General features: G+C 40.2%; 2 protein-coding genes across 4 annotated transcripts; one reads left to right on the top strand and one right to left on the bottom strand.

Annotated features, from left to right (window-relative positions):
- Window positions 1-407: 407 nt before the first annotated feature.
- On the bottom strand, window positions 408-4,900 carry LOC137782331 (E3 ubiquitin-protein ligase MARCHF2-like). 2 transcript variants are annotated; one of them, XM_068571569.1, is made up of 5 exons: window positions 4,594-4,900; window positions 3,210-3,521; window positions 2,910-3,105; window positions 2,412-2,621; window positions 408-1,765 (listed from the first exon to the last, which is right to left on the bottom strand). In XM_068571569.1, exons 2-5 carry the CDS (start codon window positions 3,392-3,394, stop codon window positions 1,610-1,612), a joined length of 747 nt encoding a protein of 248 aa, XP_068427670.1. In that variant the 5' UTR covers window positions 3,395-3,521; window positions 4,594-4,900; the 3' UTR covers window positions 408-1,609. The 2 variants fall into 2 exon arrangements, with proteins under 2 accessions (XP_068427670.1, XP_068427671.1); XM_068571570.1 differs by having other exon boundaries at window positions 3,210-3,506.
- A 4,168-nt stretch (window positions 4,901-9,068) lies between these two features.
- Window positions 9,069-26,415, top strand: slc25a36a (solute carrier family 25 member 36a). Of its 2 annotated transcripts, XM_068568749.1 has the most exons (7): window positions 9,069-9,502; window positions 11,388-11,552; window positions 14,196-14,273; window positions 16,691-16,791; window positions 21,941-22,007; window positions 22,126-22,415; window positions 23,381-26,415. In XM_068568749.1, exons 1-7 carry the CDS (start codon window positions 9,462-9,464, stop codon window positions 23,572-23,574), a joined length of 936 nt encoding a protein of 311 aa, XP_068424850.1. In that variant the 5' UTR covers window positions 9,069-9,461; the 3' UTR covers window positions 23,575-26,415. The 2 variants fall into 2 exon arrangements, with proteins under 2 accessions (XP_068424850.1, XP_068424860.1); XM_068568759.1 differs by lacking the exons at window positions 22,126-22,415; window positions 23,381-26,415 and adding an exon at window positions 17,755-17,852 and having other exon boundaries at window positions 20,332-22,001.
- The last annotated feature ends 244 nt before the right edge of the window (window positions 26,416-26,659 follow it).

The raw sequence follows: 26,659 nt of genomic DNA, 5'->3' as shown, positions 1-26,659 counted from the left end.
AGGAAAACCATTCTTTTGTGTCGCTGCTAACAATTCATAACTGTGAATGGGAACCTGTAAGTATATTCTAGCAACGTAATCTATTTTATAAACTTATCTTTTATGTAAAATATTAATCAGAAAAGGAACTGTTATTGTAAAATAAGTTGTGGAATTCCCTCTGAAAAGTAGTATTGAAACAAACATTCAAGTAACCAACTGTAGTACAATAATTATACTTTACTTTGGTAAATGTCATATTCATGGTATACAATGCAACTGTCCTACAAATAGTGAATGTTCAGGGTCTCCCACATAACAGTTCTCCCACATAATGATGAATCCTTAGAGATATATTTCCAGAAATTACATGACGATTATTAGTCCTAACTACTTCAAATCAACAGACAAGTCACTTTCCACATTGATTTAGTCCAGGAGTCCCTCTTGTTTTATTGCACAATAACCCAACTTTCTGGGGGATGCAGCAGGAAGACTACAATAACACAAAATACTTTGTATAGCATATGCTGCACACATTGATTGACGTCTCAAAAACACATTTTTCTTTTTGCACCTTTACGGAATCCCAGCCTGCTCTGGTGAATCTCTGTATTTATAATCGGACAAAAGTCTGTAGTCTCACTATTCTGGACACTGCATCGCTTCTATTTAAAATTGCATCCCTTACGTTGGAGAACATGATAACTACTGTTCATTGCTCGGCAGCTCAAATTATGAATGGTGCATTTACAAGTGGAGCAGGGCTGTTTGCTAATGCACTTGGATGACAATAGTAGAAACCATATCTAATTAGAATCCAAACACTTTTCCACACCTTCAATACCACTTCTTTATGCATAACTGCAATGCAGTGTAACGGCTGCAGTTGGTGTTATCCAACATACTCTAATCGTCACTCAAGTGTGATAAATATGTGACGCCTCAGCGGTTCTCTACACAGGAAAATTATTCGATTTTCAACGTTCATACAGCAACGATAAGCTTTAGCAGGAAACTTCAAAAGGGGTTCAGATTGGAGACAACAACATTGGTACGGGCCACTGTCGCCCTCTATTTGTCAAGAAAGGATATTCACAGATAGACTTTTTTTAAACATGTTTTTTTAGGTTATTCTCCTCAGCCGGGCTATTGGCTGCCCATTGTTCAAAAACAGCTAAATACATCGTGAAGGGCCATAGGGGGAATTATAGGTAGTGAATATGTTTCATATCATATTGTAGTAGCATGCTGAATCAGTTATATCCTGCTACATAAGCTTGTGTCCTAGTATTTCAAAAGTTTGTGTCACGGACGTACAGTTGGGCGGGTTAGTCCATTATCCACGTCTTCAGTCGCTCACATCCAAGAACTGGCCGTCCGGTGACAACTCGGCTTCAACATGGACTATGACTCCGGAATGAGTTCTTCCCAAAACCACATTTGTGGTCGGCCAATACGTAGTAGTTTACATCAAGTGCTTCAATAAAAGAAAACGGGGAGGTGGCACCTCTCCCCTCAGAATGGTCCTTATGAAGTGCAAAAAAAATGATTATCATGATTAATCTTGTTTTCAGGTAGTGCTTCAGTGGGCTTTATTTTAAATATTCCTCATGCCACCGATCTGCACTCATACGATGGTCTCGTCAGTCATTTTCTTGGTCGACTTGGTCGGCACAGAGCGTTGAGTGGTGTGCGCCCCTTTCATGTCGGGCATGAGCAGGCGCACTTTCTGATTGGTCCTCCTCCACTCCGAGTACAACTGACAGTGATACCGAAATGACACCTGAGATTGCGTGGAAGAAGAGTGGGAGGGGGCGAGACAGGCGGTGACAAGGGGAGAAAAGACAGACGTCAATAAAACTGACACCAAGTTATACGAGACAGAGTAGTACGTCTACAGGACAGGAATGATATGCTGACTCAAGCTGCACTTGCTACACAAGCTGGGAGCAGAAGAGATAATCTTTTACAATTTCTCATTTTTTTTAATCTTTTGCTGAAGACTAAAAGGGTTTCTACAGAAAGTTGCAGATTCAAAATCAATCCTATTATTAAAGTATATAATCTGTCCGACCTTTAAACAAATAAGTACTCTGTGCCAAAGATTATCAAATTGTAGTCACGTCCCTCTATGCTTTGAGTATTGGACCAGAAAACAGTCCCATAATTTCTACAATAATTAAGAGCAGAACATAGATCTGGCGGATATGTGTGGCTTTCTTTGTATTGTGTCTGCGTGCCAGTCCACTTAATTTTTTTCAAACCTATGTAGGATACCAAGAAAAATAAATACTAGCTCCAGGTTGTGGGTGTCAAGATGCCGGGAGAATTTTTTTTATCTATGCCAGCATCTTAACATAAGTAGACAAACTTAATCAACATATTTTTTCTGAGTGACAGGAGAAAAAGCAAAGTAAAGCATTAGCTACCAGTGTCCAGAGTATGTAGATGGTGAAGAGGGCGATGGTGAGGGCGATGAGGCCGACCGCTTCGAGTCTGCTCTTCAGCTGCAGGTGGTCCTGGGCTCCCCTCAGGCACAGCCAGCCAGAGATGGCTGCCAGCGGTGTGATGAGAAGGAAACAGGCCATGTCGCACAGCAGCGTGCGCTTCTCACTGCGGGGGCCTGGGTCCTTCAGCCACTGAGTAATAGTTCAACAAAAGTTAAGTCGGTTCAACAAAATAAGTTGTAAAAATCTAAATGGTGTAATTTCCTGAAATGTACTACTCTTGTGAATAAGAGCTCTTCTAGAATTTCAGGCTACCATCTTCTCAATCGTCTCATATCCTGCAGATGCTACTAATTGGCACAGACTGTACATGGCTTCAAATTAATCAAACTGTAATCATGTCAAACTGTAATCACATCAAACTGGAATCCAATCAGTACAAAGCCCAAGAGTTATCCTTGCAGTAACAAACCCTCTAACCTGTGTGAGTGGTTGTGGCCGCCGTTCAATGGTGAATTCTGTGTGACAAAGTTCACAGTAGCTGGTGTTGGAGGAGGACAGCCACTTCTCCAAGCAGCTCTTGTGCACTTTACCCAGCGTACCAGTGCAGTCGCAAGGTGAGAGCAGTGTCTCCCCTCCAGCTCCCTCGTGACAAATCCGACACATGCCGACATCACTATGGAGCAAAGTAGAGAAGACAACAATGTAACGATTTACCAAAGTACAATATAATTACAGTATATTCATTCGGGCCCAAATCTGAGTTGCACACTCTCTTACCTCTGCAAGCTCACCGCTTTGACAACAGTGGAGAGTGGGCGGCCATCTTTGGCTGTAACCTTTGCAATGAACTGGGCCTGCGTAGTAGAATCGGACTCCTCTGAATCCTTGGAGGTATCCGATTCTGCGTTCCCAGAGTAATCACAAAGGGAGCCAGGCAGGTGGCAGCACCCTGACGAAGACATGGCTCAGCTGAGGATGATGGTGACGAAGATGATAGTGGAGGCGACTTCAAAAGGCTGATCCGAAACCCAACCTACTCCTCCTCTCCTCTCCTCCTCCTCCTCCTCTGCCCACCTACAGAGCAAATGCCTGGTGGATTAGAAACAACTGAGCATGTATGGGTGCCTTGAAATGACAACACAAGTGAAACATGATGTCATCCTTGCAAGCCTCACGTAAGATTCTATATTAGTCTCGGTGACGCTATGTGCAAGAAAGTGAAGTAAGTACCAGCTCTGGTCTCAAAAAAAATCTACTTGCTGAAAATAAACAAGACACACAACCTTAAAAGCAGAACAAAGGTATGTTGTGAAGGGTACGCAATACAGAGCCTCACAAAAAAATATATAAATAAATCAAGATTTTGAGTTTTCTAAAAATATGAAATAAGTACTAGTGCAGGGGAAAGGTACAAAAACACACCTGGAACCTTTCAATTGGAGTGATGGTTATGAAAAAAAAGATTTTTTTTAGGTATGAAATATTTTAGTCAATAGAAGTTATTACTATGCGTTATTAAATAAGGGTGATATGGACTCAACAAATGTAATTGGCAAGTAAATACAGAATGCTGCGCATTGCTGTGCACTGCAGAAGAAAAGACCTTTCACAGGTGTTCAGGTGGTCGTATCAGGAAGTCCCTACAACCTGGCCTGCAGACTAATATTAACACCTACTCACAACAACTACCTTGAAAAAACAACAACATAATAATAATAAGCATGAAAGCATATTCGTGCATCTAAAGCCCCGGACAAGAGAGTCAAAATGAGTCCAATAATGCCATTGCGATGTAATGCATTGTTGTTTTTGTTTTTTTCAAATCCGGTGGCTTTATACTGTCATCGTCATAATCCTCCTCCTCATCATATTAACATGAACAAGAAAATAAAACCTCGTATTGTCAGGCTGCGTGCGCATTGCAAATCACACTGTCCAGATTTATTCGATTGTGAACAGTGAACATTTCACGGCTCCAGCGTTAACGTTACATGATACAGTGTCGTTACTGTACATACACCAACACAAAACCCATCTCAATACCATAAACCGTGGACATTAGCTGAGAAGCTGTCAACTGACATGCTGAAATATAGCTTTGGTGTGTGGAAAAACTGGACAACAATGTGGGAAAAACAGATGTTGGCCTCAATGTACTCACCCGACGGCCTCTCTCCTCTCGCCTGGCCTTGGCCTTGGCCCTGCGTTAACCAGACACAAGCTAGCTGAGCTAAGTGTACAGCCCTAGCTACAAATAATGACATTGACATCTAACCAGAAACGGATGATATGAGAGGACACAGAGGACAGCCACGCGCGTTGTATCCCCTCCATGGCGTGTGGCATGTCTCCCTCGGGCGATGTTGTTCGAAAGGGCTGAAAGGAAATGGCTGTTTTCTACCAGGATAACTAGACACGGCTAAAGTGGCTAACGGGCTAGCAGCGGGCCAGCCTCCCCCAGCGTCCCTCAGCTGTGCGTTGGTCACGTGACACAATGCTGCCTTCAAAGTCCTTGGTGATATCGTAATAACGGCCACTTCACACCACACTGTCTACTACGCTTGACACACCTATCATTCACAGGTAGTAACGACTGGGGACATACGCTTGTGACACCTACTTGTTATTTTCTATTGCTAAACGCACTGTGAAGGAGGTCAGTAAGGCCAGTGGAAACTGATAATGAATATATATTAGCAATTATATAAATAGCCTACCGCTTTCCATTTTTGTGTGTGGTCGGCCATGTTTGGATTAGTTTGTTTAGCAACGTCAGTCTATCATTACCCTCCATTGAGAAAACATGTGGTAAAATGGGATAAATGAATACCGCTGGGTGTCAGCGTTTTGTCAACCCCACGTTGCAGAGAGGATGGTTATTACAGTCTCGAGACATAAACACGCAACATTTACAGTTAATGTTCTTAATGGGGGTTTGTGTCAAATAGGTTGCTTTTTGCAAACACGTACGAACTTTGACTTAAAAAATGAATGCAGAACTTCTTATAGAGAATTATCCTGTTTATGCATTGCATATGGTTACTATTACTAATGATTGATTTGAAAACACCATTCATGGTCCACCTAACCATGATCACTGGTTATGTGTGAGTGTTTGGAAGTCATTTTTGTTTTTGCAGAGTTTTAAGCAACAAATTGATGTGAAGCAGGTCACTGGTTCAAAAACATCAAATATTACTTTTATTCCAGAAGACGTGATATTAAAGAGTATAGTCAAGTGTTGAAGCAAATGTCAGCTGAGATGATAGTTTGAGAAAGGGCTACACAACTGTCATTTTCCTTTGTGGAATGTCTCATATTTGTCTCATACAAGTATAGCTCCTGATGTGCTTCATGGCTAATACTGTGCTACTACCATAAGCATTTGTTGTACTGTACAACCAGGTGATTAGCATATATATATATTGTAGCATATTATATGTCTATAATTCTCAATTGCTTGCTTATTACTGACCTAGAGTGTGTTGCACTTTGTTGAGTTAAGGGAACTGGAAATAGGTTTTAGTAAGGTCAATGACTTAAAAGATGTTTTTTCTCTTTTAAGCTTAAGCAAACTCAATGACATTAAAACCTGCTGCAGCAAACATTGTGAAATGTCTACCTGACCTAGATCTTGACCAGCTCATGCAATGATCAGGCTGATCTAGCTCTACTTTGGTTCGCCGAACAGCATTAATTTTACTTTTGAACATACTGTTAGCAGATATAAAAAATACAATATCTTAATGCAATTATTCATTTTGCAGAAACATTCAAAATCAAGATACTTTTGAAAATGTACTTTCAAATTTACCGCTCATAAATTCTGAAACTTTCCTTTAATGTGACCGAATAGTAACCTCCACATAATCCTTAACTGTTAGTCAAACAATATCTATTTTTGCCTTGCCCTCTCCCCCAGCCGCTACCTTTTTCTTCCCTTTGAACCCACGCACTGATAAGAAAGGGTCCACATGTGGCGAGTGTACCTTAATCTGAGTACACACACACACAGACACACACACGCGCAGAACATGTTTCTTACGAGCGATTCCACCAAAGTCCAACTAAAATCATTAGACACTACCTCTCTGCATGTGTGGGATATCATGAGACGTGAGTCTTCGTGGACTTTAACATTGACAGACACATAAAAAAACTGCAACTCATTTGGAAATGTGAGAAAAGTACATTCACTTGAAACTGTATGCTTTTCTGAAGTATCCAGCAGTAAAATGTAGGTAACGTGTGTAAGTGTGTTTGCCTTGTGTTCTAGATTCATAATAATGAATCCACAAAGACATATCTGAGGCTGGTAGACAAGGTTTGAAACTGTTGAAATGACATAGCAGAGATTTAACAAGCTGCCACAATGTGTCTGTCACTATAGTAGCTCCCATTGATTAACTTCATTGACAGTGTGTCATTATTCCTGTATGTTGCTGAAGGAATTTCTCTTCATCATGATGCCTGAGAATAACTTGACTCGTCCATACTAAATGTGCAGTGAGTATATATATATAGCACATTACTCCTTTAGTTCATGTTTTACCATGTGTCTTTCTCTTTAGCAGCACAGAAACAAATGCAGACATGTTCCAATAGTAACTTACCTTGCTATATTATATGTACATCGTTCATCAACAGTACAACAGAGAGAAAGGGAGAGAGAGTGAGACAGCCACTGCTAATACAGAGAGGCAGACGGATGGCTATAGACAGACAGATTGCAAAATGTATTCACTACGTTCGGCTTTCAATAACAGTATAATTAAATCGCTGCAATTCCATCTCGTGACCCTTCAAACTGGCAGCAGGAGTCCTCGTGAGCATCACAGTTTTGGTAATTTTCCAGCGCATGCTTTTCTTGGTGAGAACTAACTTGGCCTGTCTCACGCGATGTGAAGAGTCAACACCTGATGGAATACTTTGGATTTCATTGAAAAACATCCAGGACCATCCTGAATATGACCTTGTGTTTATTTAGATTCAGATTGTTTAGTTTCAATGTTTTCGACTTTCACCTAATAGGCCTACGGACAGTATTGATTTAAAGATATGAATGATCCCGCAGCAACAAAAAACAACAACAGAAAACCACAGAACATGAAGCTGCTTTAATCGTTCCACTATCAGAAACCGCTTAGGGTCGTGAGAGCCAGCTGACATTGGGCCAGGGTACACACTGGCCAAGTGGCCAGTTTATTGCAGGGCACATATAGAGACAGACAAGCATTCACGCTCACATCCACACTAAGAGTCTCCCATTAACTTAAGTCAGAAGAAGCCGGGGAACCAATAGGGAACCCAGAGGGAACCCACGCTGCCACGGAAACAACGCGCAATCTCTAGAAAATAAACTCTAGATTGATGAGCAGTAAATCAGCTTTTATTTTTTATGAACTCTACTTGTGTTAATTGCACGTCGATACTGACAAGATTGATTGACTTTTTTTTCTACTCCAGAGCATGTAAGAATAAACGTAAAGGTACAAGCAAACCCCCTCGCAAAATCTATCAAACCCCTGTTAGATATAACTTTTTTTAAAATATAAAACAGCGCTTTTTCCACCTCTTTATTGTTCTTTCCATGGAAATATGAGGTTGAAGATGAGTAACGATCTGAAAAAAAAAGGAAATTAGATAAATATATCCATTTTATCATAGTTTGATGATGTGTAACAACATGACCTTTTAACCGCCCTTCCTCATTCATCATGGTCATGAGACCTTCATATGCTTCTGTAATGCAGGACATGACACTATTGGTTTTGACTCTACAAATGTGAGGAGTAAAACCATGCACATGACTGGTCAACTTATACTTACTGGTTATACAGTGCTCCCAATTACAAAACGGTGTGTACTCATTCAGCTCCATTATTGAATCACCAACTGGATATTTTTGAGTGCAGTCAGCTGATTGGGTGGCAATCCAATCCCCCCCAAAAATAATGAAACAGCATGACTTCCAGCTTTAAGGATGTGAGTGGATTGAGCATCCTCAGATTTTTCTGTGCTCAGATTGATGGTGAGTGATTGTGGCAAGCAATAAGGATAAAGTCTTGTCAAGGTATGCAAGTGTTGCAATGTCATTAAATATTCTGACATGGTAAATTATCAAGACATTCTGTTAAGAATCCCTTCATAGATTAAATAACCAGATACTGAATTTTGTCATTACATTGATGCAACACTCCTGTAAATCCAATATAGTAATGACAAGATTACCCACACTCACATAATACACCTTGAAACAGTGCAAGGATGGCTATTGTTTACATTAACTTGACTGTTGCTTGGTTGTTGGTTTGATCAACGTCATCTATGAATATGTGTTTTTGGTTCATCTGATTTTAAGATAAATCTTTTTTATTTGACTCAGGTGTGTCTTACAAAATAAACCGTGGCCTCAATGAGACAAACACAGCAACTAAAAACACGGTTCTTGAGAGAGCAAATTTTGAAAGAAAGGTTTTCTAACATGACGCAGACCTAATTAATTCAATGCCGAGCATGTGAACGGTGCATGGTCAGGGCGGAGACGACGTGACGTCACGCGACAAGCTGACCAATAGCAGCGTCTGTGTTCCAGCCTATGATTGTACTGTAAATACTATGAGCTCTGCCCCCTTCCCTCTCGCTGCAGCGATGAAAGCAGCGGAGATATTCGAGACAAACCCGTGGATGTGTCATAAAACCGTTCGCTAGAGCCGAGATAATAATCTTCCGCCAGTAGTTAGCCTGGTGAGCTCGCAGCTCTGCAGTGGTCCAGTCGAAGATAAGACCCATTTCTGTGTGAGAGGGCAACACGCTGAGCGCCGCGACAGAGGGGGATTTGGTCGGCCCACTGCAGTCTGAATCACCGCCGACTCGCCCCGCTTGCTGGTTCATCATCGACGACGTTTGCCCATCGACGTGCCCATCCTCTCGGGAGGCAGAAAAGCAACGGGAAGGGACAGACCCAAGCCCGTATTTGACCCTCTTCCGCAGCCCCGAGGTGCGCTGCTTGGCAGGGCATGCTAAATAATGAGCCAAAGGGACACACTGGTTCATTTGTTCGCTGGAGGGTAAGTCAGAACACGAATTGGATTCAGATATTAGGGGTCGTTTCAAAATCAGAAGTCTCGTCACTCTCAACGTGACTCATCGTCTGGGTTATCGAGATAGATTAAGCTAGCAAACAAGGGCCGGTTTTCTATGCAGCGCGTGCATGTGTCACCTGTGTGCACGCTAGTGTCAAAACGGTCGTTTCAAAGTCAATTTCCTGTCAACATTTCAAAATAAGAGCATTTGAATAGTAAACCATGAACACACAGGTGACACAGAGAGGGTGAGTGTACTTGTGGTTTAGGGTATACATTATTTAAACTTTTTTTTTCGTTGAATACGAATGTGTGTAAATACACAGACTATTTTTTCAATTGAACAGCTTTACTTTATTTCGAAGACAATTCACTTTATTTCCGGGCCCGTTGCTGCTCTCTTTCGTTAGCTTGGTTAAATTCTGCAGCAGAGCTTCTAATTTTCTCCAGAAATTTTGCATTTTAAGAACCTGTGAGATTAATTAGATGATTAAACCGAAATCTCAGTTGTGTATGTAATTTAGTATCTGCATATTTTGTCTCTTACTTGCCATCTGGTAATATTTGTTCCCTTTAAAAAGGACCATCTAAAGATGTTTTTTCTATAAACATCTTCAGAAGGTGAACATATTCTGGGGATTTATTGTAAACCACAACATAAGGTTAATAAATGATGGCTATTTGAGGTTCAACAGGCAACCAAAACTGAGTCAAGACCAGTAACTTCATCAAAGGAAATGACAAGACAGATGTAAAAGTTAGAAGTGTATTGAAACAGCAAGTCTGTCTCTTAATGTATTACATTGTCTCCAGTTTCTCTTTGTCTGTTGCCTCTGCTTTCATCTCTGCCTCAAACCATTGACATTCAAATAGGGCAATCTCATCTCATCACACCTCTTCTAGCGTCTCTCTCGTCAGGGATTTTAAATCCGAGAACAAGACACATTGTTATCTTGGAACAAGCAAATTCACTTTTGCTTTCCCCTATAAACCTGAGCTGAAACTTCAGCACAGCGCTTCCTCTGGCAGCTACTGTGACACACAGGCACACAGCAGACAGCGTAGCCCTCAAAGTAGGCCAAGGGTCACAGCTGCCTGTTAGCATGAATGTGGCTCGGTCTTTTGAAAGGTAAATATAGTTGGTGCTACTCAGAAAAGACTGCAAGTTGGAGGAATTCACTGCCAAAAGCTCAGACGTCAACATACACCACTGTCGGCCCACAGCTCATATTCACTTAACAAACCCTGTGTATTGTATTCACATTGTTTGTCACTACAGTAGTAGCACTTTCCAACTTTGACGGAGAGACGGTTAACGAACGTACACATGTGGCAGAATATTGTTTTGGATGTCTGGTAGCCTTGGGTTAATAAGACTAAAGTGCTTAATTATACAATATACATGAAATTGATCATGCATTGATATTTAATGAGAATTAATTTGTCAACTTTAGTTTGTTTGTGTGGCTTCATTAAGCCAGCTAAACAACATTTTAATATTCATGTTGACTCATTCTTGTCTTCTCAGATGACAAAACATAGCAATGTGGTTACAGTTACACTGAGCCGTGGTCAATTTACACTGAACAGCATCATAAATCTTGCATATTACAACACCAGGTCATGGCATCTGCCAGCTCCAAGATCATTTTAGTGCTAAGGAAGGAATAACAGATTACCAGTGACCAGTGATTGGGGAGATCAGTATTAGAGGATGGTTAAAGAAGCAGGCTAAATACTAAACCAAAATATAGATATGACTTGAACCAAATATAAATTTGCTACCTTAATTGTATGAACTCGCTGCTGTATTGCGCCCATGTCGTCTGAGTTTTAACCATTTGTCTATTTATTTTCTACTCCTTTCTAGATGTGGTGGCACAGTGGGAGCAATTTTGACTTGTCCTCTGGAGGTTGTGAAGACCAGACTGCAGTCCTCCTCGATCACTCTCTACATCTCTGAAGTCCATCTCAGTACCGTGAATGGAGCCAGTGTGGCCCGTGTCGCTCCACCAGGGCCTCTGCACTGTCTCAAGTAAGTTGCATTGCGCAAAATGTTAATTGCACTAACTTTAATATATTAGGGATCATTAAAAAAAAGACACCTCAAACGTTAGTTTTTTTTTTATTATTTACAAGATATACATATTTTACATATACATACAATACATATTTTAACTGATTCCAAGCAAACATTCAGAGGTTTTGTGACAGTGTATTTTATTTTTAATTGTACAAATATATTGCTAGTATTATAAATATCATCTGGGATTTTGTAATATTCTGATAAAGCTTCTGTGTTGTCTTGTCTCAGTTTTAGCTGAGTGATATATTTAAACTATCTGACAATTCTAGTGAATTGAACCGTAAATGTTAATATTATCATATCGAAACAACTACCAAAATGCTTGTTGGTAAAATAGGAAGATACAGGAATAGCCCCCTCATTAGGAAAATAGATTTAGGGCAGAAAGAATACATACTGTCCAATGTTGTGCAAGAAGCAAATGGACGCTAACAGATGCAAATCTGCAGCACAAATTGAGGCAAAAGTACGCCTGACCAAGTTGAAAATATGTCAGCCTCTGGGAAAATTTACAGTTGCATTATTTACTCAATGAATATGCAAAGACAGGATTAGATGGATTCTTAAAGATACAAACATAAGTTTTGTAAGTCAGTTTTAGAGCTGTGTAACATAGTCAGTTAGTGAACTTGACTACAGGCTGTCTGTGGTACTCTGAAGTGAAACCACAGTAATAACGAGTGATGCAGATCTCCACCAAGTGTTTCTGCAGAAAATGTGATTCACTGCAATCACAAGAGGTCCTTGAGCCATAATGGGTCACCCAAAATGTTATGCAGTTCGCTGCAGCAAAATGCGAGAGTAGCTGTGGACGGCTCACTTACTTACAGACGCGCACAGACCCGTGAACGATCAAATAATCCTTCTGGCAGAGATAACAATACGACCGGTTGTTTGCATGTCCTGTATCACTTACTTTTACTATTCTTATTTCAATTCTTAGTTTTTCTTTTACACTACTACCTAAGATCAAATGTGATTTTAGAGACCATTGATTTGCCCCGACATGACACACTGAACATTTTATGGAATGGAAATTTACACACTGTAATAATAGACTTGAAATTGGCACGCAACATACTTTGGATGATGCATTTAGCCTTAAAACCTTCCCGTGGTAATCAGTGTCAAGACTGCAGGTTAATATTCTCTCAATTTGTTAACCACTTAAACGATGCAACAGATAAAAAGTCCAGCGGGTATATTTCATTACTGGCACCAAAAGATGTTTTGGGCACGTTCTTTAAAGTTTCAACAACTACTGGTAAATCAATGTAAGAAATACACAATCAATTGTTCTCCTTTTTTTTGCCACATGAAATGTCATCACATATTATTGTGCAGTGGAAAGTTACCAGACAGATGGGAAGTGAGAGTGTAGGGGAATCCAGCATTAGTTTGGTGTTTATTTACAATCTGCTGAAAGCCAGTATTCGTAATTAACGTTGACCACTGAGAAATTAACAGTGTTAAACTAAATGTTCAACACAGCTACGGTGCTCTGCGCTTGTTCTCTGGCGATCTATTTCCATCACAGAGAGCAGGTCATACAGTGGAAACCTATTGCAAAATGCACAAGCTGCTCTGTGTGGAATTTTCCACTGTCAAATACTTGCATACTTCTCTGGGTGTTGCAATATACATGTTATTTGTGATATAGATTTGATGCATGCAGTTATGGCTACAGACTGTCACTCCACCTCCAGACACTTGTATTTTGAGTGTAATTAATTTGGCAAAAAAGAGATTAAAAATACACAATATACAATAAAGTAATAGAAATATTTAAAAAGTGTATTTGACTAATAGCTTTTTTTAATTAATTGTTTTAAATTTGTATTTGGTTAATTTAATTAAATTTTAATTTCAAGATTTGCTTCATATCTCAGAAAATATATTAATTTTGAACATAGACCTTTAACATTAAATACTGATTGGGTATATTGCTCTTGTACAGTTCAATAGAAATCCTAATTTGTCACCAAAGTGGTTCACTAAAATTTGTTTCTATCATTTGTTTGGCTGAAATATTGAATTACTCTCACTGGTTGTTGCAATGGTTTGAACAATTGTCTTTGTCACTTTGTTCGCATTTCTTGCTTTAGGTTTTTGTTTCATAACATTATACTTATTGCAGTAAATTGGAGCAAGAATATGGTCTCAAAAAGTTTGGGTTGTTCTTGAAATAAACTGCCACAAGCAGAAACCGTGCACCACCATTACACAATACACAGCGGAGCAGGGTCAAGAGAGAAAACCAATACGACAAGGAAAGGGAAAAAATCCACAAGTCAAAGTGGGTCAACATGGAGTGTCGTGAAGGCATCTTTCATTTCAGAGCAGAGATTGTGAGCTCATGATTTAAGATTTTTGACTGAAGAACACTGACACCCCAAGCTCGGTTTGTTGAGCAATTAATCTGGGAGATTATGTAAATAATTTTTGAGTTGGAGTATTTAGCTATGAACAGAACTTTGCAAAATCTCACAGCCGTGGTTGTGGAAAGGCCCGGTCCACAAACCCACAGGCTAAATATACTATATGTGTGCTATGTACTATAATATAATGACCAAGAAACATCTCTCTCTGCAGGTTAATTCTAGAGAAAGAGGGCCCTCGTTCACTCTTCAGAGGACTGGGACCCAATCTTGTGGGTGTGGCACCTTCCAGGTAAGTTCAGTATCATCTACAGTATGTCTTCTCCTGCCTCGATTATATGTTAAACGATTACCACGAAAATGTAGGTTGATTGGTCGGTCGGTTGGCCAACATGCTGAGAGAGACCGAGACCACCACTTGGAACAATCGGTCTGTGGTCACGTGTACCTTTGCAGACTATTTTGTAAAGTAATTAGCCTAGATTAAAAGATTCAACCTTGTATGTTTGTTTATAATTGATTATTCTTTCAGGTAAAGTGCACTGTGGGCCAATTAAGTTAATCTAATTTGTTGTCCCCCGTTGACCAATCGAGATTGTCTTTGGTTGGATACAAAACCACAATGTACAGAATAAAGCTAAAAGTAAGTTGAACGAAAGTAACCTATGCTTAAATATCTGATAACCAACACCGTAAACTAGGTCACCACAATCTTTTATGTTTATAAGGAACCTTGAGAATAAACCGCTCTTATCAGTACTCGATAAGTTATCAGAGAATAAAAGCCTTTATGTGTCATTTATTTAACATTTTACGTCCAACCTGAGGACACACTTTAGTTGAGGAATGCATCTGCTCGAGTTTATTTTTTTAGCTTCCGGTGTCATTTAGGAGCTTATATTGGCAGCAATGTCAGCAGGCCACGAACGCCGTAATGCATTGAGTTAAACTCACAGAAATATAATGTAAATCTGGGCTTTAAATCCGACAGGAAATGAGTCAGTTCCCTCTCTTTAGCTTGGCTGCTTACGATTGCATAACCGCCTGAATTCAGTCAGTCAAAGTCTGAATGAAACATTAACCACAGGCCCGGGGCCGGCCAGCTGTGACAATCTCGTCATGTGACCGCCGATGTTGTTGTGAATAATCACAATGGAGTTCCTCCATTGAGTGTAGTGTTTGTGTCTAATCCCCCTCCCTGAGCTGTCTGGTTCTCCCTCGCTACTGCCGCATCACGTGGCCTTTGTTGTGCTCGTCCCGTTGGTTCGTTGCTCTCTCTCTCTCTCTGTCTGAGTCATCTTTGTCACTCTCTGTCCTCTGGGTCCTGCACCGTCCATGCCGTCTGACTCTGCAGGGTCAAAAATGCCCTCGGGTGTGCGTGCGCATGTGTGTCAGTCCCATGGGCGAGTTGTCCAGCGGTTGAAATGGCAGCTTGTTTCCTTGTCCTGACAGCCACAGCATACCGTGCTATAGGAAGCTGCTGTTGCATAAGAAGTGAACCTGATGAACTCGATGGTAACATGTGAGATTTCTGTTTCATGAGCGATTTTACTAACCACATGAAGCCTAATGTTCCAATACTTTCTATCAAAATACATTTTATGTAGTACAAAATTAGGCTGTGTGATATTAGAGATACTCTAGATCATCACATGTACTGTATAACTAGTATGTGATTGTCCCACTACTTAAACTGTGCATTTGTGGACATAAAAAGACAAAATTGGCCCAGTTCAGTCTTCAGCTGTAGGCCATAAAAAAATATAGGTGATTCTTAAAGAAAGATATTCATATTATATAACAAAATATACTCACCTTGAAAATCTCTATGGTTTACAGCAGAATAACTACATTTTTTAGATGTATGACAATGTAAGATGTAATAAGTTAAAGCTTCACATTAATTGAGTGAAATAGCATAATAACTTGTCTATAAAAAGGAGGTCTGAGTTGCTGGGTTATGGAGTTATTCTCTCCCGTTATAATTAGGAAACATCACTCTGATGCTGGAAAACTAAAATACTATCTTCTGATTCTAATGAGGTGCAGTCCACTGGGCTCGCTGCTGGCGTTCATTAGCAACACACACAGCACAGCTTGCACCAGCAGCATCACTCACTACACACGAAAGATGCTCTGACACATCCAGACCAACTCCCATAATTCATCTCTCGTCTGCAGAGCAGCAGCATGATTATGGTGTGCATGCACGCTCTCAATTCAGAGGGAGGGCAGAGAGGGAAGGTCACCGGGTTTAATTCTACTCGGCAGATATGTTGACTAAATCCTGTGATTTTTATTTAGTGAGGAGAAGCTCGACTCGTAGGCGAGATACATCTGCTACTAAAACACACCATGAGATTGAGATGACACTCACACACACATATATACACACACAGGCAGAGATAAACTTCCTTTAGTTGCCTGCACTTAGACTACTTATAGTATGTATTACTAAGTAAGGAACGCTGCTCTGTATATATATCTTGCAATAATACAATATTTTCATTTGGTGAACTCATGGTTCCAGTTGTCTTTTTGTAGTGCGCTCATCATTTATTTCTTTTGATCACTGGTATATGTGTTCAAACTGTAAAAGCATTGTTTTTTCCTCTGTAGTCGTCCGTCCTTCTTAGTCAATTCACCCTGTGTTTTTTTATTACCTTACTCACCTCTGTCTCATTTTTTCCTCGTGATCATTTGCAACAGGGCTATCTACTTTGCGGCCTATTCAACTGCCAAGGAGAAGCTGAATGGGGTGCTGGAGCCGGACTCTACCCAGGTGCACATGGTGTCGGCTGGGCTCGCAGGTAACGATGGCTCCTCCCCCCTCCCCCTTCTGTCTGTTCGTCCCTGTCTGTCGCTGTGTGTTATCTCTGCCTGTCCGTCTGTCAGTCAGTCTGCCTGGGCAGTGTTGATCACTAATGGGTTTTAGATATATTAAAAAAAAATAAAAAAACGTGTTTAAGAATTATTCAGTTTGTCATCTGACAGATTTCATTTTACATATTTATTTTTATAATTTTCACAGTTTGAAGTATCCCAGAGTTTCACTTAACCCCCTCCCTCCTTTTTACCCCCCTCTCTATATACATGTGTGGGATTATGACTAAGTTAAAGGAATGTGAATACCTAAAGCATGCCAAAGCTAACAAATGATGTCTGTTATAAGTCGGCATTATGTAGCTGTTTCGTGTATAGACGTATTATACAAAACAGTAGGGGGCTTATCAGAAAGCACAATTTAACTCTCAGGATCAAACTGACCTTGACCTTGATTATGGTGGAAACGGCCTCACTTAGTTTGCTGTGAAGCTGATCCACGAACTATGCACTTATCCCAAAAAAAAAGCAGCATGCGACCGCACATCAGCTACTTATTCTCATCAGCTTTAATCTGAGCATTTGCTTTCTTTAAACACACCCTGATCCACCCAGATAATACAGTATCTTGTCTCTTGGCCTTGCCAGCCCACATACAGTCGAGGAGACAAAACCTTACATCAGCAGTCTCTTTAATTAAAATGGTCAGACATATTCAGACTATATAATGTGTCACTTCTGGCATTTATACCACGTGCTGTTTGACAAAACAAAGACAACCACATGGTCCTCAAAGTTTAGGTTGTGCTTTCCACTTCACTTAGTCCCTTTTGTCCTCCATTATTTTTATTTTCTCCTTGCCCTTTCCCCCCCTCTTTTTATTCTTTCATTTCGAGGCCTCTCCAGAGGACTCTGTAAATGGTTTAACATCCCGGTTGTTACTTAAACAGTGTGGTCTGGGCCCCCTTCTTTGCTCTGTGTGTATAGAGGAGAGAGCACGGCCCCCAAAGGTCAACAGGGGCCCCTGGCACTCGGGCGGACACGTCAGGTAGCATCCCATTTCTTTACACTGGTATGATGAAAGACATGGTGATTTAAAAAAAAAAAACATTTTACTTTATGAATATTAGAAAGTTCATAATGGATATTCATTTGTAATGATATTACCATAGCTTATGGCAATGCGTTTGCTGCTGGTTTGTAGTTTTAGGCTCTTATTAGAAGGTTTTACCACCCCTCCCTCCCCTTTTCCTTAGCCTATTGCCTTGTTCCATTAACATAGTAAAGATAAAGTAATGACACATACTTCTGTGGATTTGATGTTGTCAGCACAAGAGAAATGCTAACCTTGTCACTGCTACAGAAGGTTGTAGTTCATGTTCTCCATTTTGTCTTTTGTCGTCATCCATCAACATTATTTCGTTTCCATGAGAATGCGTATCATCCAAAAGGCGGGCACTATTTTAACACGACAAACAGTTGAACCCCAATATAACACAACTTATTACTTGAATGTGGATGTGAAGGCATAAACATGTAATGGATTAGGCTTTAACACAATATATAAAAGAGTTTGGGGCAAGTAAGCGGCCAGAATAGTGTTTTTTCACTTCAGACATTTGTTGCCTACATTTCTTCAGCAGCATGATAGTTGCATTTATTTAGTACCTTGAATGGAATATCTGTGTAGATGTACTCTATAGTGCAACTGTCTAACCCTGTTATTGCACAGATATACATATTGTCTCTCTCTTTCATGTGCACATAATCTATATTCAATCTGGTCAGCACTGGGAAATAGCAGAGTTAAAGAAAGGCAGTCACAAAGCAGAGCTAATGCCTGTGTAAAAGGGACTGACCCGACACACACACACACACACACACACACACACACACACACACACACACATTGGACATCGTCATTGTTGTGTTATTCGTCACGCATCTTTTTGCTCCTGTAATTTTCGGCGTGCTATCTAAAGTCGCACACCGTGGTGGATCTTCTTCATGGCCGCATTGTGGAGTCTCTGTGAGGAAGGATCTGTTGCCTCTCACCACCTCCCTGCACCGAGAAGGGAGGCTGGTCCCACGTTCTCACTTAGACTTATTATATCTTCCAGCAGTTAATCTAAAACATATTTGCCTCCTCTGGAGAAACCCGCATGGGACTTATGTGTCTATAGAAGGCTCATATGCAACATGCAGCAGCGTGTCCATATGCAACATGCAGCAGCGTGTCCATATGAAGATGCTGCTTCTCACAGGGGCTCAGCGACGAGTTGGCCTGTGTGGGCTCAGACTTATCTTCTTTGTGGCTTATCTAAATTACCCAGCAGGCAAGTGGGCAAATGTGGTTCACTTCCACTACCAGCAATATTTGTCAAGTTGCTTCTGTGGATATTTTGTTTAAAAATCTGCATCGAGACATTTTTATTCGGACATTATTGGTTCAGAGGATAAATGGTGACAAGTCTTTCATGTGTACTATGAATTAGTTATTAATGGACATGTATTCTATTAAGTTCATGCTATACATTTGCAGCAAAGAAACCAATTAATAATACATTTTCAAGAAAAAACAAATGTTGACACGATTCATATTGTTGAATTGTCGTAATAGAAACCGCTACATCGAACGGGCCTCTCCGTTATACTGTGCACAATTATATATTTTACAATAATTATTGAACAGTTAATACCTGTGGAAAACTTGCGTCCTCTGAGGAGTCCATTTCAGTCCTTTTGTGTGGACTTCAATAACTCCTTTATGATTTATTTGATATGTTCTTTAGAAGCAGGCTGGCTCTCCAGAGACATCTTTTTTTTCCAATTTCAAGGACACTTTAATGATATTTTTAAACTTATCCTGGGGTTTTCCAGAATGAGGTTAGGCCCAAACAGGTTTATGGAGCATGCTGAGTTGCATTCATTGTTCCACCTCATTGATTCACTTTACTCTGATCAATCAATTCATCCTTATGTCATCACATATATAAAAAAAGATCCATCAAAATGATTCATCACCATTGTCCAACGCTTCGAGTCTGTTCTACACATCGACAAGGTTAGCATTTCCACCTGCTTTTCCTAATTTTCTATCTTAAACATTTGATTGAATTATTTCTACAATATCTAGATGATGTACTGACAATGGCACGAAGGATTATGAAGAATATCTCTTCAATTACATGTTCTGCCTTTTTTGTATTTGTCCTCGCTCTGGTGAGATGGAGCTGGAGCTTTGGATTGGGTTGGCTTCTGTTCAGTCAACTTTCTTTTCTTTTATTCCAGTTGATAAAAGGAGTTCATTTCAATTTCAAAGGGAGGGATATACATTCTAAAGTTAAAGACTTGTAAAACAATTTAACGTAGTAATGTAAACAGAATGGGGCGTAGAGTTTGGGGAAAGATGGGGGGAGGGAGGTCAGAGCTTCACCTCCCATCTCTTCTCCAACTACCTACTGGGGGGTGGATGTGACTGCTGCTTGTGTGTGACTGTGGTACAGAAAAGCCTGTGTCTATTTTAGGGCTTTACTGTAAAGCTTTCACCCCTGCGTGATTGGGTGGGAGACCCCCGCCATCTGTGCTCCCCATATCTGCAGGCTACTAGCTGCAGCGGGGAGGAGCTGGAGGAGCTTTGCCCCTCCCTCGTGAGTACACGCCATAGACGCTACTTCCTTCTACTTCCCTCTTTTTCCTTCTTCCTCTTTTTGTCCTTCTTTTCTTCTCTTCAACAGACCCGTGTCTTCCTCTCTGCCTTCACCACGGTTGCTCTGAAGCTAAGGCTCGTGTTGCATTGATACACTAGATGTGACCGAGGTCTCGTTCTAGACTCGCGCTCGTCTTAGCTGTTTTCTGCAAAGGGCCATGTTTTATCTCTCTATTGCATCATTTGTATAAACTTTTTAAAAAGTTGTGTTATTTCATAATAATGCAAAGTTCCCTTTTTTTTAACTTAACACCTTTCATATCAAACTTTATATTGCTGTATATTGTCTTTTCAAAGTACCATCGCCTGTAAATAACTCAAACAAGCGGACGCACACACTCCCATCTGCTTCATATATATTCTGTGGACACAAGTGCATTTTAAATGCATTTCTTCAGGCGCCCCATTATTGAGTGACCCCAGTGTCACACTAAGCTTTAATATTGGCTGTAAAGACAGATGAACATTTAAAAGAAGGTTGCCCACCACTATCAGGAAGTATATTCTGCACTAAATTCCATGTCAGTGACCTCCCACTTTAGTCCTGCTGAATAATTGAAGAATCTTTTCCAGACACTATTTTCTTTTTCTGTGCTGTTGAAGGTGTGCTAGTATCTCTAGTGTCCAACCAGTCAACTACTGGTTTCTTAAATGTCTCAAAATAAACATAAAGATGTTTGTTCATTGACTAATGAATGGAGTACATTTATATTGCTGACCCAGCAATAAAAGAAATGTAGACCAGTGTCAATACAGGACTCAAACCTCCCATGTTGTGTATGACAGATGTTCTTGTAAAGGGATTGATGCTTTTGTTTGTTGTAATATTTTTAAAACAGTCCGCCTCTGTAAACTCATTAAGATGACCTTATTTTTTAATAACAAATTATTGTATTGTAACACAATGGCTCTTACTAACATTTAAAATCAATCAGACTGCAGTATAATAATAATCTGTCACACCCGAAGGCCTAAAATTACTTTGCTTCTTGGCCTCGTCGCCCAATGTTTTCAGTTGGTTCCTTTTTTTAAGATGACACATGAACAAAAAAAGAAAGCACTCTGACTTGCTGCCTTCATGCGCTGTTGTTAGTTCAGAAACCTTCCTTCAGGAAGACAGCTGTTGTTTATATACAACTGTGTTGCATTTCACATGAAGAGGATCAATGTGTGAAACTGAACAGCCACTTTGTATTCGACTGTCAAAAAAAACAAAACTGAATTGAAATCACCTGTACACCAAGTTCTCTCTGACAGTATTTAAATGTCTCCGAGTAAAACACTGAAGCGAGTTGATCCTGTTTAGTGAAGCGCTTTCTCATTGTCTGCGTTCAGTATAGAATATTTAATCTAGTTGATTTTAGATTTGTGTTCTTCCACATATTTCTGCACCTGTCTGAACCTCTGTCCCCCTCTGAAATTCCCAGGGTTCACCGCCATCACAGCCACCAATCCAATCTGGCTGATCAAGACCCGTCTGCAGCTCGAAACCAGGTGAGAAACATCCAACATGTACGACGTCATAAGTCTGACTCATTATCCTATGATGATGATGATGATGATGATGATGATAATAACCATCATATTGTGATTGTCTCTTGCGTGATTACAGAACCCGGGGTCAGCGGCGAATGAATGCGTTTGACTGCGTGCGGCGCGTGTACCAGATGGACGGCCTGCGAGGTTTCTACAGGGGCATGTCGGCCTCGTACGCCGGCATCTCCGAGACGGTTATCCATTTTGTCATCTACGAGAGCATCAAGCGTAAACTGGTGGAAGCGAAGGCCCACGCCAGCATGGACGAAGAGGAGGAGTCCGTCAAAGACGCTTCAGACTTTGTGGGCATGATGCTCGCAGCAGCCACCTCCAAGACCTGTGCCACCTCCATCGCCTACCCTCACGGTAACCTCCTGTCACACTCGTTAGTTTTCTTTTTACGAAAATATAAGGCCGATATCTTATTTTCAACAAATCCCATGAAAAGACAACAAAGTGTTAGTGTTACAATGATACACTCTTGTTAAAAAAATGTACAAATTTATCATTTTTGGGACTCTATGGCTTATCTACTCTACTCTTTTTCTTCATTATAATGAAGAAACATGTCAACCAGTGTGACACTCTGTCTCATTAATCTCATTTTATTAGTTTTTGAAGAACAAATTAACTCTGTGCCACAGACATAAATATATGGGCTTTAGTTACATGCAAAATACTTGTTAGTGGAATTTGGATTTGGTCAAGATCATAAGGCATATCCTTCAAGTTGACCTGTATGCTAGTTATGGAGCCAGAGTCCAGGAGCCAATTGGCTTATTTGTAGCACATTTCAACAACAAGGCGATTCAAAGTGCTTCACATAAAACCATTAAAAGCATAATGCAGAGAAAACATGATTTAAAAACAGTTTAAAAAATGTTTAAGCTAAAAAAAAAAGTGTTTATTCTGTAGACAAACAAATGTAAACGGGGAGAAAGCGCGAAACATATTACATTTTCAGTGGGGCAATGTCTCACTTTCTCTTATTGGAAAATATTATGGTCCACTTATGCTATAAATATCACGCCTTCTTTACCTGCGTACAGCCCACAGCTGAATGCTGAATGAACAAGTACTTTGTGTTAGGATTGTCTAAAGTCATTCTGGGACCAAAAAATAAATATATCTAGTCAGGTTGAGGCAGACTGAGGGACAGTTGGTATCATAGAAGATGGCTCAATAAATAGCTCCTAACAGTAAGCGTGTCAGATATGGAAATGTAGCTCTCGAGGAGACTAAACAACACTCATTAAGAAAGTCTGACAAGAAACAACTTGTGACCATTGGTGTTTTTAACCCAATTTCCTTCTTCAACTGTCAAATCACAGAGGTGATCCGCACACGGCTACGAGAGGAAGGCAGCAAGTACCGCTCGTTCTTCCAAACGCTGCTAACGGTACCCAGGGAGGAGGGATACCGGGCGCTGTACCGCGGCTTAACCACCCACCTCGTCAGACAGATCCCCAACACTGCCATCATGATGTGCACCTACGAGGTGGTGGTCTACCTGCTTGGCCGTTAGGTACGTCTCCTTCTCGTTCGAAGAGGGAGACGGTTAGCAAATGACTGAGAAGGTAAGCACTCTGGCGAGGGCTAGCGTGGACTAAATGTCAAAATGAAGACCAAAGGAAAACTGAAAAATACTCTCGTGGACCAGAAGAGGAAATATGGACTCAATATGAAGAAATAGGAAGGAAGGAGAAAAAAAGCCCTTTATTACCATATCAGCATCATCACCTAAAATTCCCTTTATCAGATTGCTAAAACCGATAGAGCTCACTGCAGTTCAGAGAAGAGGTATTATGGGATGGATGAGAAAAGAGGTGCTGACAGAAAAGACAGGAAAGAGTTTGGCACCTGTTAAACCAAGGGTACCTCCTGAAGGAATACATTTTAAGCACATTTCAGTGGCCTTAACAAGGGTTTTTTTTAGTTTGCGTCCTTTCTCTTGAGTGGAGAGTAAAAAACGGCCTTTTTCCAATCTTCCATAGAGATATTGTGAAGGGGAATGCTTGGAGGTGACTCATTTTGACAAAGGGGAGATGAGAACTCAATGTAGGTCAATGTCACGGTGCTTTGGCGCCGTTTGTCTGCGCTGGAATCGCTTCAGCGCCGTCAGACTACTGTATCATCTGGACCACCCATCTTTGGATGACACAAAGTGTGGCTTCAAGCATATCCTTCTGAACATGTCATTGTGTCGTCCCCCCCCCCCTCCAGCCCGCCTCCCCACGAGCTTGTTATGACCTGTCACTCATAAAAAGTAGGTTAAAAAGCTACACTCAGTGTTTTACTCCTCTGTAACTCGGTGACGGGGTTCGGGTGAAGTTTGCCTTCCCGTCTTGACGGTTTCTTTCGGTTCAAACTGAAATGAGATCGGCGTACGATGGACAGCTTCTACCCGCACCCGGTCACCATACGGGACAAATATTGTGTGACAACACGAGATCAACGCGTCCCATCATTTTTTTATTTTTTTTTGGTGTGTGATTGTCCAAAAGGTACCAAGACATTAAAGTATCGACAATTGGAGTGCCACTACTTGAATAAAATGTGACGGTGGGGGGAAATGTTGTAGTGGGAGAATGTTGATGGAGTTTCATCATCACATTGTGTGTGTGTGTGCGTGTGTGTGTCATGTTGGTCACTCACAATGATGATCTAACTCTGTTTTAAGAATGTGTTTGTTCATCAGCAGTCATGTGTGCCTGCATGTATAATTATATCTACTCCAGATTTCCCTCCACTAACTATTAATCTTACAAGACACTGCGGTTGGGAGTGTGTGGAAACGCTTGTGTATGATATTGGCAGCCTTCATTCTCAATCTCATGCCAGCCCTTTCCTTCCAGTGGCTCCCAACTGACCTGATAACGTGCACTTTCGTGGCCTTCTCGGGCTTGCGCTTTGCATTTTCTTGTGTGGACAGTTTGAACACATAAAAGAAAAAAAGTATTCCTGTATATCAAAATGGTATTTTGCGCAACTGTTCTTATAGCAGATATATTGTACAGTTTAGAGTTCTCAGTAGTTGTGAAGGATGTCCAAAATGTGTGTGTGTGTGTGTGTGTGTATATAATATAGATACTGTATATGCATATCATTTATTGTTTTTGTTTTTAGGCCCATGTATGATCATGCTGTAGTTTGCATTTGCAACATGTTATCTTTTTTGTGCAATTTAACCTTTGTTTGACATTGACTGTTGACATGAATATTGTTGTTGCTTGACTGGGTTTTCTTACAGTTTAAACTGTGAGTTAATTCATATTTGTATGTTGCTGTCAAGCAAACATTTGTGTTAACACTAAAGCTAACAAAGGCTGCAAGATAAATACTTTTATGTCAGCATTTGTGCGTTGGTTAGTCGTTTTAGTGGTCCAAAAAAAAAGTTCCATTTTGCAAAGTTTGGACGTTTCCATCATTGGTAATGTTTACATTGTTCATAAGTCTCATAGCAAAAGGTTTTGAGTATCAAGATGGAGGTATTTTAATGTGAAAGTTTAACAACTGGAATCATCTTTCCAATACCGTACAGAGTTTGGACCGTTAAAAACAATCTGTTACTGTGAATTTACCCCTTTTTAAACGTGAAAGTTCATTTAGCATACATAACAAATTACCTTTTGGAAAGATTTGCAACAGAAATATGTTTCAAATTGTATCCAAGCACCTTATCAAATTTATGTTTTTATATTTATTATCAAATCCCTGTTTAGCATGACATTTAAATCTTATAAACAGAGAAAAGCCCTCCCTCCACAACCTCTGTTACCCAGCCGCTGAGCTCTGCCCAAAACGATTAAATCTGCAGTTTCCATGTTTAAAAAAAAGTATTGTGTTTAATTCACCAACTGCACAAAGCCTGATGTGTTCAGGCATGAAGTTATTGTGTGCTCTCATGTCCCCTCCCCCCGTGTTGCGATCTAATTTCAGAGCCTTGGTTGTAACTTCTAATAGTTATTGATTTTCAGTCTCTATTGACATGTTGCTCGCCCGGAATTGCTGTCAGTGCTTTAAAAAAAAAAACACACAAAAAACTGCTGACTCGTTTTAATTTCCATGTTTTCCTGTAAAACACTAAATTGTTTTTATGTTTTTGGCTCCACTGCAGTAATACTTGAGGTCATTTTACCAAAATGTGAAATAACCACACAACTGGACGAACAGCGCAGACATTTCACTTCATTTTGTAACTCATTTCAGTGTTTGTATGCAATTCAATGTCTTCTTCCTGCATGCTTGGACAGGATGCAGTCTCAAGCAGCGTTATTGAAGATTGACCTGGAAGTTTAGTTTTTTGTCAGCTCACTTGTTGATGTTTTTTTTGTTTTTAAACTCAAAAGTAAATAAAAAATCCACTTGCAACTAAAATTATACATGTATGTTTATTTCTCTATTGGCAGCTTGTAAGACAATTTGAAAAGAGGAAAATCTTCTATGAATGTTCGGATAGTTATTGAATCACAATGTGTGTTGCTTTCGTACAAATGTTTAATAAACTACAAGTATAGAAATGGAAGTATAAAGAGTAACAAAAGGGACCAAAGTTCATGACGTGTTTGTATTTGCCTACTATCACCACCAGGAGGAGCCAAATAGCCTTT

This window comes from Clinocottus analis, unplaced genomic scaffold (assembly GCF_023055335.1).
Source record: "Clinocottus analis isolate CAN_PGR_092001 unplaced genomic scaffold, fCliAna1.0.p SCAF_11, whole genome shotgun sequence".
Taxonomy (NCBI): domain Eukaryota; kingdom Metazoa; phylum Chordata; class Actinopteri; order Perciformes; family Cottidae; genus Clinocottus; species Clinocottus analis.
Note: the sequence above shows the minus strand (reverse complement) of the source record. Positions and strands in the feature narration are given on the sequence as shown.

Coding starts and splice junctions, on each gene's coding strand:
- slc25a36a (XM_068568749.1), top strand. CDS start 9,462: ATGAGCCAAAGGGACACACTGGTTCATTTGTTCGCTGGAGG. Junction 14,274..16,690: donor GTGGGTGTGGCACCTTCCAG/GTAAGTTCAGTA, acceptor CATTTGCAACAG/GGCTATCTACTTTGCGGCCT. Junction 22,008..22,125: donor CGTCTGCAGCTCGAAACCAG/GTGAGAAACATC, acceptor GCGTGATTACAG/AACCCGGGGTCAGCGGCGAA.
- LOC137782331 (XM_068571569.1), bottom strand. CDS start 3,394: ATGTCTTCGTCAGGGTGCTGCCACCTGCCTGGCTCCCTTTGTGATTAC. Junction 2,622..2,909: donor GGCCACAACCACTCACACAG/GTTAGAGGGTTT, acceptor ACTATTACTCAG/TGGCTGAAGGACCCAGGCCC. Junction 1,766..2,411: donor TCTACATACTCTGGACACTG/GTAGCTAATGCT, acceptor ACGCAATCTCAG/GTGTCATTTCGGTATCACTG.